The sequence below is a fragment of the Leptinotarsa decemlineata genome, unplaced genomic scaffold (genome assembly GCF_025532065.1).
Source record: "Leptinotarsa decemlineata unplaced genomic scaffold, Ldec_3_MD MMD2_tig00001064_RagTag_RagTag, whole genome shotgun sequence".
Lineage (NCBI taxonomy): Eukaryota > Metazoa > Arthropoda > Insecta > Coleoptera > Chrysomelidae > Leptinotarsa > Leptinotarsa decemlineata.
Genome location: NW_027412558.1, coordinates 7,097,653 through 7,109,350, shown reverse-complemented (window position 1 = coordinate 7,109,350; position 11,698 = coordinate 7,097,653). Strand labels below are relative to the sequence as shown.

General features: G+C 35.7%; 1 protein-coding gene across 1 annotated transcript in view; it reads left to right on the top strand.

The window, feature by feature from the left end:
• The first annotated feature begins 1,275 nt into the window (after window positions 1-1,275).
• The window catches only part of LOC111518208 (ras-related protein Rab-37), a 74,463-nt gene continuing 64,040 nt past the window's right edge, over window positions 1,276-11,698 (top strand). Inside the window, exons 1-2 of the mRNA XM_023174591.2 lie at window positions 1,276-1,480; window positions 9,616-9,822. Of these exons, the coding sequence (XP_023030359.2) occupies window positions 9,625-9,822 (198 nt within the window). The 5' untranslated portion in view covers window positions 1,276-1,480; window positions 9,616-9,624. The remainder of the gene's footprint in view (window positions 1,481-9,615; window positions 9,823-11,698) is intronic.

Below are 11,698 nucleotides of genomic sequence, written 5' to 3'. Positions count from 1 at the left end.
TTTTTTATTGTTATTAATAACTATTTTTAAATCATACGTGACATGCCGTTGTGGCTGGATAAAAGTTTGTGTTTATTTTTCAAACACCTTCGTTTGATAGGTAGGAATGTAGCTATGAACAAGTACGTACTAGTAATATTAGTTATTTTGCTATTAGTTTATTATTAGTACCTATGTATTATTTATTACCAGATAAATAGTAAAATAAATACATACAATGATAAATTAACTGTGGATTATTTCATTTACGTTGCGTTACGTGACTTCCGTGTGGGTAGCTCGCTGTTTATTCCCAAATTAACAAAGTAGCTCAACACATTGAAGAGGTTGGCGACCAATGATCTAAACCTTTACTATGCCACAATATAGTGGTGTCGTCAGCAAAAAAAGTGAATGTTCCAGATATACTTATGTTCATCAAATCGTTAATATACAACAGGAACAATATGGGACCGAGAACCGGTCCCTGTGGTACACCAGTATTTATTTCAATACTGTATGAACATTTAATCGTTTTCACAATCTGACTGCGACCATTGAGATACGACTCAAACCACTGTAGTGTTATCCCTCTACATCCATAGATATTCAGCTTACGTAGAAGTATTTTATGATCAACGCAGTCAAACGCTTTTGTAAGCTCACAAAACACTGCTGCAGCAGCATCTCCATCATTCATATTGGAATACACCTTAAAGAGAAAAGAGAATATTGCATCATGTGTGCTCTTGAAAGACTATCATCCTCAATGGTGTACTTTAAAGTTTCGGGACAAACACTTGTCTCATCACCTCATCAGCACCGTTTTAGATAACATTAGACATGAAGCATTTTTTTCATAACATTGTCTTTATGCCCCTGCTCTGATCTCAATGACAGTATATATATATATATATATATATATATATATATATATATATATATATATTCATATAGTTAGTTAATTTCGGCTATAGAATTTCCATTTGAATTGGAAATGGAATATTTTTAAAAAAGATTAGTTTTTGGAAAGACTCCGAATTGAAGGAAAGACGACATAAGAATGAATTTTCCGCTCATCATCTGGTTCATTGGCGTTCATTCTCGTCTTATTACATTTCACTCGATAGTTTCCGTTACAGTTTTTTTCAGGGTGAAAGTGAAAGTCCAATATAAAAGTTTTGAACTTCATAATAGATATGAATGAACACCAAATTTCCACCTACGCCGCTGCTATTCATTGATCCTGCATCCTGCCGACTCTGTCCTTATTCCTTATCACAGTAGTAGGAAAAACATGGCGTCGAGCCGACGTTCCACTGTTTCAATATGTCGAAGAATTATCTAACCTAAGTTTACCTTAGGAAAATAAATTGCATCGCGAATTTGATGACTCTGATTTAGTGTGCGCAAGTCTGTGATTTCAGTCTAAAATCATATAGAGACTTATGACCCTTGGGACTGCAACTGGGATTACCTTTGGGAGGATTGTTTACCTTTGGTATGTATCAAATTTCGCTTCGACGGATGTAAGAGTATACTGGGTGTTTCACGGTGTGGGATACCTTAAGTGGATGGGCAACTCTAGAGTGTGATGCTTGAAAATTATGGTGGAAAGTCTGAATGTGGGTCAGTCAGCCAGACGATTTTAGGCCAGTACAATAATTTTTCATGATGAATGAGTCTCAATGTTATTGAAGTTGTATTCAATGTTTCATTTCATATCTTTTAGTGTTAACTTTTTTTCATGGATTCATTCAAAATTGCAAATTTTTTTAAAAGGTATTTTTTCTCTCTCTGATATTTTTAACAATAACAAAACTGAAACTATGAGTTGAACGTTTCATTTTGAAAATAATATATATTGAAATCAAAACAAGCACTTCTATTCACCAGAACTGGAATACTCTTCTCGATGCATGTTTCACCAACCAAGTTAGCATCTCCAGGAGATAAAGACGCCAACATCTTCTGAAGACGCCGACATATCCTGAAGACGTCAACTTGGTTGGTGGAACGCGCGTCGAGAAGAGTAATTCAGTTCTGATTATAAGGAAAAGTGTTTGTTTTGGATTTATTTCAAGGAAGAGTTTGTAGTTTTACCTTTCATTTGATTAAATGTTGGATCCATAATTTGCCAGTACACTAAATTTTGCATTTACTTTCTATACCATGAAGTGGAAAATTTTGTTGAGAGTTCAGTAATCAATACTGGCTGATCCAAGTGAACTGCACACAATTGACAATAATAATAATAATATGTTTATTCTCAACAGGTTTACATCCACAAATGGAGAAAATACAAATAATTATATATAAATAAAAAAAGATTCAGATTACAAAAAGAAAATGGTACTCAAAAGCTATTTTCAAAATATAACTTGTGATGTACCCCAAGGATCCATCCTTGGTCCTGTTTCTTCCTTATTTATATTAATTCACTAGCCAATTTGAAATTGAATGCTATAATTAAACCATTTGTTGATGATACTATCATTATATATTTCTCAGACAGCTACGAAAAATTAAAAAATTATATATGAAGAATGATTTGGATGAAATTATCATTTGGCTTAATGAACATTAGTTGAGGCTTAATTTCAATAAATGTTCATGTATGAATATTTCCCTAAGACTAATTGATACTTCAAATTATTCGATTATGTTTGATCAAAATTCTATTAAATAAACAAGAACAAAAAAAATTTCAGGTTTTTACATTGATGAGAAATTGTCATGGAATAAACATATTGGAAAAATTGGAAAGAAAATATCTCCTCTCATTGGAATTTTTTACAAAATTAGAAACTTTACACCTTTGAAATTGAAAAAAATATATATATTTTAGTCTCATTTATTCACATTTGCACTATTTTATTTCTGTTTGGGAAACAGTAGATAAATCTATAATCAAACCTCTGAAAACCTTACAAAACAAATGAATAAGAAGCATTTATAAATTACCATATCTGAAACCAACAGTGAACTTATATAAATTAAACTTTTTATTGGACTTGAATTCACTCTATAAACTCAAAATTAGCGGCTTCATTCCTTCTGTAAAGAATAATACAAATAAATCAAATCAAAATTTTATTTCAAATGGACATATTCACAATCATGCCACAAGACAAACCAAATTACTGTCACAAATTAAGATACAAACAAATTTTGGAAAAAAGTCGATATTTCATGATGGGATCATTATATCTATATAATTTAATTCCATTACAAAATTTAAATATCAATTGAAAACAAATCTAATTAGTGGAATTTCATAGTTTGCATTTTATTTCAACATATACTTTCTGTAACTAATTTCATTGCGGTGCTGTATTTCTTGATATTGAAGGAGAATTTGACAATGCACTACCTAAATCTATAGGATTGTCTCTGGCTAGGAAGGGTATAGAATCGACCATAACTGGCTGGATCTATGCCATGCTAGTAAACAGAACTGCAACTACGACTCTTCAAGGCGAGGCTATCAGGTTCAGGGTCACCAGGGGCTACCCTCAAGGTGGTGTACTATCTCCCCTTCCGTGGTCGTTCCTGGTGGATAGTCTGCTTGATGCCCTCGACAGAAGAAAAGTTGATCTGCAAGCTTATGCAGATGACCTTGTCATCCTAGCAAAGTCCACGCCAGGAAGGGTAGCTTTTTATTTCCTCCAAAGTATGTTGGATGTTGTTCACAGTTGGTGCCTGAGGAAGCAGACGTTTGTCAACCCCGGCAAAACTGTGTTAATCCCCTTCACCAAGAGGCGGAAATTGGATGATCTAACGCCAATTTTCCTCAATGGTGAGGTCATTCCATTTGGAACGGAGGTGAAACATCTTGGCATTGTCATTGATAAAAGACTCGCCTGGAAAAAGTTTTACACAAAGCCAGACTGTCTCTATGGACAAGTCGAAGGATTTGTGGTAAAACTTGGGGTTAAGGTCCCAAACAAATCCATTGGATTTATGGAATGATTGTCAGACCAATGATCACTTATGGTGCAATTGCCTGGTGACCGAAGGCTTTACGGAAAACGGATCAGGCGAAGCCTTCTGGTTTACAGAGGTAGGCTTGTCTGGCCATCAGTAGTGCCATCTCTATACATTTTTCTTGAGAGAGAGGCTAGATGGACTGCATACAGACTTGTGCACATTGTCAATTGCACAAATCAATTAAATGCAGAGTGCAACAGACTGTTGGTTGACACTGGAAGTCACATTACTCTGGAAATAACCCTCTGACTTTATGCCTCCAACTGTCAACAATGAACTGCAGGGTGCTGCAAGCGGCTTCATCGGACCAGAACCTGTTATTGGCATCGCTTTGGGCTTTGCCAAACAAACATTGAATAGCTGGATGGCAAGAAAATTTATGGACCTCTGCCAGAATCTTCCAGGATTGGCTCACTCCAGGCGTTTATCCATCCTTCGAAGCTTGATATCAAACAGTTGTTGGACTACTGTAAGGATGAACTACGATGTCTAACAGGCCTTCTTACAGGTCACTGTCACAGTGTGTGTCGCCTCTGTTTGGAAAAGGATGAAACAGCAGAGCATATACTTTGTGCTTGCCCCGCTGGGGACCGAATCAGGTTCTTAGAGTTCGGCATATCCGTATTATTACCGTCTGACCTGAAAGACCACTCACCATACAAACTAATCGGCTTCGTTAAGAAGCTGGGGTTATTTGGCCGAGTGTGAATAGGTGTGAGTCACAATAAACCTTTGCGGGTTGCAGTGGAGGGTCGAATAGACCCACACACTTCAGACCTAACCAAACCCAACCTAACCAATTTAATAAATTGATGGATGAAGCCGTTACTACGTAGTAGGAGATCATGATGAAAAGAGAAATGAAAATTTCTATGTTTTTTACCACTTTTATTTGTAACTAACGTTACTGCAGTTTCGTCCTATAGGGACATTTTCAAACTTGAACAATAAATGATTCATAATAATGATTCATTACATTCGCTAATATATACCATTCAGGTACTTGATTGAGTACCTGAACCTTGAGTACCAAGGATTCTAAATAATTGAGTTTGCAACCCTTCCTTGCGTAGTGCAGAATTTCCGTATCGCTTAGATTCGGAAACTTGTGGTTGCATGCCAAGGAATGATTTGAAAACGTCGAATCATATTTTCCTAGTCTGAAAGACCTTTCATGTTCAGCATACCGTTTTTGGAAATTTCAGCCGCATTGTCCCACATAAACACTATTACACTCCGGACACTTAAGCTTATAAACTCCAGATTTTTCCAACTTGTCGACCTTATCTTTGGCATTGGAAAGGAAATGAGATAACCTGGCATGCGGTCTGAATGCTACTTCCACATTGTTTTTTCTGAAGAAACCTGCGATCCTTTCTGTTCTTTTCCCAAAATATGTTAGCGTCACCCATTTCTTGATTTCTGGTTGTTTGACCTGAGAATATATTAATTTGCAAGTGAATTTCCTAACCTAACCTAACCTAACCAATTTAATTATTCGACTGCATTTCATTGGTATTTTTTTTTAGATACAATATGTGTTCATCGTAAAGTATATTATTTCTTTTATCTCATTATATTTTCTTAGTTACAGTCCCTAATTATAAGCATTCATTGTTTCTTGGGACAATAAACCGAATTGTAAAATTGAAAACAATCATAACATTGAATTTTTAATAATTCTTAAAATAAACTGTTTGCTGTCATGATGTATATCACACAAATCGGACACGTTATAGAACAACTGACACATTACAAATATCGGTGGCTTTTTCAATAAATTTGTCCTACCTAGTACTCCTATTGTAGAAAGTAATCACATGCCTGGATTGTGATTTAGGTACAAGCAACTGAATTTGTCTCAACAAGTCACTACAATTCAAAAGTTTAACTGAAAATATAATTGCGTTGCATTTTTTTCTATTTGCTAGGGTTTCTAAGTTGAATGTGTTTAATATTTGGTATTCAGAGATGAGCAATGCGTGTTCTTTCCAACGTGGGGTATCGTGCCGATGTCAGACAAAAATTTATTGATCTCAAAATCATGACAATTCCATCAAGATACATATACGAATGCATTGTCTATATGCGTGAAAATATTAGTCAATACAAAACTCAAAGCAATGTACATAATCACTGCACAAAAAAAAGAGACAATATAAGAACGAATAACCTTGGACTATATAAATCTAGGAATGGTTCACTTTATTATGCTCCAGAATTCTACAACAAACTACCTTGCCAGATCAGGGATTTTAAAACAAATAAACTGAAGATTGTATTGAAAGATTATTTAACAAACAAAGCCTTCTACAGCTACGATGAATTCCTTAACAATAGATTTGAAATGAAATGTAATCTTTACAAAGTTGTGTTTGTTGTTTTCGTCTCTGAGAAAATGAAATAAAAACTTCAAATTGTTGATATTGTGAAACCTACGTACCTATTTCGATATTTTATATAATTTATAAGTTATATTTCTGTATCTGTGTTGTATTGATCTGTGTAAAAACTGAATGTTTATTTCAATACCAATAAAATATTCTATCCCATTCTATTCTAGTCTAATAAAATATTCTGGTCTGTGCCCCTAGCTGGATAGAATCCGTTGCACTTAAAAAACATGAATTTCAAACACTTACGCTGAACAGATTCTAATCGCTGAACGGGAATTTTGATATAATGGAGACCAAATTAATAATGCATAATCTACCTTACTTCTTATGAAAGTGACATATAATAATTTCGGCGTATTACCATTGGAGAAGTTACCCCAGTTTCTGGAGAAATATCCCAATAGCTTCAACACCGAAGATACAATGATAATAATAAATAGTGTTTATTCATTGATAGTACAAATATAAAAAGAAGATTGCAATAAATAAATTATTCGATACATGGCGGAAAATTCTCACATTTTTTGTATGAAGATGGATAAATAGAAAGTCAAATCCTTTATTTCCCAAAAATTAATCTCTTCTAAAAATTTAATGAAAATATTCAAACTGGAAACCCCTTTTTGAAAATACTGTCGATGATGGATGAATGGAAATCCAATAAACTATTTTTTCTCAAAAGACGAATTCAGGTTATAATAATTCGTTCAGGTCAGTCCTTCCTTACCTACCCAGTATGTTGATGTATCAGAAAACAACTACTCCCCTGGCTATTACCACGAAAGGCGTCAGTGCAGGATCTTTCACAGAAATAATTTCTGCATATGCTGTTGGCGATTCAACTGCCGAAATCGATTTTCAATTATTGGAACACACTTTCAGATCGGTTTTGTGCAAGGTGGTGTCCATCAATATGAAGTCGATAATTTCCGATAGTTGAAAATCGAATTCCTTTCAGAGTATCATTTCTCGAACTAGGCAGAAGCGAAGCTAAGAAGTAACTTTCAGACACAAACTGGAAGAAACAACCCTCTTATAACAACTAATTTCATATAAACATTGAATTACATGAAAGAAATAATACTTTTGAAACAACAACTTTCACATGAACATTAAGTTATACAAAAAAAACTTTTTTTCATTCAGTACGCCAAACATTCGTTATGTAATTGAATCAGATATTATTCACAAGATGGCTACACAATATAGTATATGAAAAAGGTAAAGTTTCACTAACATGGAACACTGTCATCCTCAATGGCGAACATCCAATTTTTCGGAATAAGACACTTGCCTTATTGCCTCCTTTACACCAGCTTTCAACCTGCTTAAGAACTGCACACATACACCATTTTCTACATTATTATCACTTGAGGGAATTATTTCAATAAAGAACGAGTGTAGACAGAGAGAAAAATTTCTGTTTGACAAATCCCTAAATTCAAAGAATATCACATGATTGATCTTGAAAACTGCTTCGCCAATAGAAGAAGACAGAAGACTAATCTCGATGGCCGATTGATGTTAAAATACGAATAATTTTCGTGATCAGATTTCTGGTATCTGTAGAGTAGAGAGGGTGAGTTAAAACTCACAGCACTTAGGACACATGTGACCTATTGTACATCCTCTCGAGGAGTTGTCCTTCTAGGTCACGTCCATCCTGTCCTTTCCAGGAAGGTGAACAGGTCACTAGGAGACATCTCCTTTATATTGGCAGGTGTAGGCCAAGACTCACCGAACACACACTCTCTTTGGCAACCTTGAGGTGTCTCACGGTGGCCTCCGCGAAGGTTTTGCAGCGACATTACTGTCGTTGCGCGGCTTCTTCAACCTTCTTGGGGTTCCCACCGTGGAGGTGCACAAGTGATGAAGCTTTCCTGCAGGGGCAGCCGGGTCCTTGCCTTTATTCAAGGAGGAGCTCTTGGTCCTCGCCGCAGGAAGTATCCTTGCTGTTGGAGGTGATCTGCTATGTCCAGCCTCAGTCCAAGCGGTAGATTGGGGTGGACATTTCTGTTCATCTCCAACCACCGCCTTAGATTGAGATGAGCACCTCTGTCTAGCTTCAGGATTGGTTTCTGTTTTTGTTGTCTCTGTTGTTTCATTCATGTGTGTTCCCACGACTAGCAAGGGAAGAGTTGGTCACCTTTGGCAGAGCCCCGCATTACCAGAGGTAGGCTGATTACAATGAGGTTTCGCCCCAAGATGATTCCTTACATCTTAGGTTGGGTAGGCTGGTCCACGGTGGCATGTTTTGCAAAGTCTCCTGGGGGGTTTTAGTTCCCCTCATCCTACTTATTTCTGCCACTTACCAGGAGTCCGGCGACCCCGTCCGTAAGGCCACATTGGCTTCCCGGACAGGGCCTTCAGTCCCCTAGCCGTTCCCCTATCCACCACCTGGGGATGCCCCCGATAGGTAGCCTAACCCACGGGTTTCGTGATCAGATATTTGCGAACAAAATCGCAATTATTGTATTCAGATATATTTTTTCTCCCCTATGTTCTGTATGTTAAGAAAATAAATGTATTATTGTAATACTATCTTTATTATCAACTCAATGAAAAACAAATGCTAAAGGACATTCCGTTCATCATTATATTTATCTCGGATATATAATATGTGCGAAATTTGTGAATGATGTCATTTTCATGGGTCTGAAATTTACAACGGAAACACCATTGAGTTTACTCTTGAAACTAAGTGATTATGGTATTCCATGTTTCTCAAAGTAAGATTTCGGATGATTGAATTATAAATCGTTTTATATATTTATATTGGCTATCTGAGAGCAACTTTCAGAAGTCTTCAAAAGAGCTAGAAAGAGTCAGTTATCTCACTCTCAGATTTATCTAGTGTGAAACAAAAACATCCTTCAAAAGTATCCATTACAATAAAGTTCTCAATGAGGTTTAGTATGGGAACACGCAGGGTTCTATCTTGGGCCTCATATTATTAGAAGTTGGTGTTCATGAAAATGAATGTCATGTGAAAGACATGATAATTTGTGAATCTGTTCTGCAGAAACTGATTCAAAATAGAATGTTGATAATAACGTAAGCAATCAGTCTCATATCTGGTTTATAATGTTATGCTTTGGAATGTTACGGGACTTCACATTCAAGACTTCAAGGGCAAATATTTTTCTGAAAGATACTAGTGATGGGAAACATGTTAATGAAGAATGTTAACACACATAATACACTGTGCTTGTGTATAATCATTTCTCAATTCAAGTATGTCTTGTTCCAGTTTGGGAAAATGGCAACGGATGACAGTATGGATGATGATGTATTCGAAGCTATTGAAGACAATCGACTCAAATTAACGGCCAAAGACTCAGAGAAAAAGGATAAAGCACCATCACCAACGGGGTATCGAAATTATAAACCGCCTGCTGAAGTACTGAAATTGTGCCAGAGTGATATTATAGTTGATGTAGAGCCAAGGATACATAAGGTATTGTATTATTCATAATTCAACTAAAAACTATGCAGTCAACAAAAACTCATATCAAAAGAATGTAGACCGTGAGAAATGTTGACGTAAGGCTCCGTGAACACGTCTGTTCAGACAATAAATCTACAATGTATGAACATCTTCAAGAATCAAAACACAAGATAAATACAGATAACTTCAAAATCCTACACATATGTAATGAAGGGAAATAAATATAGTTTTCAAAAACTGAAAAACACGCTTTTGAAGAACATCGAACTAAAAAGGTAAAAATATTTTTTTAAATGAGCTAAAAAGAATAGCGATCGAAAAATACTTGTAGCGTGGGCGCTAGATATACAAAAAATTTGGCACAAAGCGCCCACGCTTTTTTCACAATGATACTGGTATTTTTCGATCGCTAGTTTTAATCCTATTTAAAAAAAATATTTTTAACTTTTTAATTCGATGTTCTTTGAAAGCATGTTTTTTTGTTTTTTAAAACTATATTTAATTTTAACTTTTTGTTTCAATGTTCTTTGAAAGCATGTTTTTTTTAGTTTTTCTAAACTATATTTATTCATTTTAAGGTTACGCTGTAAGGTTACGTACAGCGCCATCTGCCCGCGAATCGATCAAGCAATAATGTCCATAGTTACATTCAGCGCCATCTGCCCGTGAATAGACCAAGCAATAATGGCGATAATTCGCTATTAGATTCGTCAATTTAGATCTTGAGCTTGAAAGTTACAAATAAACAAACATACATACATACATACAGGTGTAATAATGTACTTCATTTGAAAAATGCAAGATGGGCAAAAGTAGTCGAGTGAGGTGTCAAATTATAATTGACTATGGAGTTCAGATCAACGTGCCACATGTTCATCCGAAATAAAATAATTTAAACGAAAACTTTTATTGAATGATATAATTTATTCAGATAACTTATATGGCTGGCTAAGATTGCGCTTCACAACATCGCTGTGAAACTGCTTTGGTGGCCTAGCTTTAAATTTTTTCATTTTATCGATTCGAAGGAAAAAATCTATAAAAATTTCATTAGTTCGGACTTCCATTGTCTAATATGATATAAATTGATTTGAAATCTCTGAAAGAATCTATGAAAGTTAAAAAGATTAGCTGAAAAGTAACAATTATATTAAGCGAAGAAAACTGAAACTACAATGAAATAAAATACAAGCAACAATCAAAAATTGTACTATTAACATGAGATGAGAATAAAAAATCATTAAAACTTTAAAGATTCCAAGCCAATATTACTTCACGACGTTTCGATTATTAGTATCCACAATCATCTTCGTGTGATAATTGGACAACATACATGCGGCTTTTTTAAATTTTCTCCATAACCAGTGTTCCTCCTTGTAGATAGTTTCAGCTTGAGACCACTTGATGTTATGTTGATGAGTCGAAACATGCTCTGCTATTTCTGATTGGCTGGTTTCTCCTCGCCGTGTGTATTTTTTGTGCTCGGCAATGCGAACTTTCAATGGCCTCTTAGTTTCACCGATGTATGATTTTCCGCACTTGCAGGGTATCCGGTAAATGCAATTCTTCGAATCGCAGTCCGCGTTTGGTGGTCTGGTTTTCGTGAAGCTGCTACGGATAGTGTTCCCAGATCTGAAGCAGGTTCTGATGTTATCCTTCGACCCAATCCTTCTTATCCTTTCGACAATCCTCTGATGTAGGGAAGTACAAGTACTCGTTGTGGCGGCTTCTCTTCGTGAGGCTATTGCTGTCTTCTAGCCAAAGTCTGTTCCACCATCACTTCTGATGATGCCTACTAGAGTCTTTATAATTCCTTTCTTAGTCGATTGATGGTGATTGGATTCTTGGTTCAGATACTGTCCCGTGTGAGTGGGTTTTCAGTATA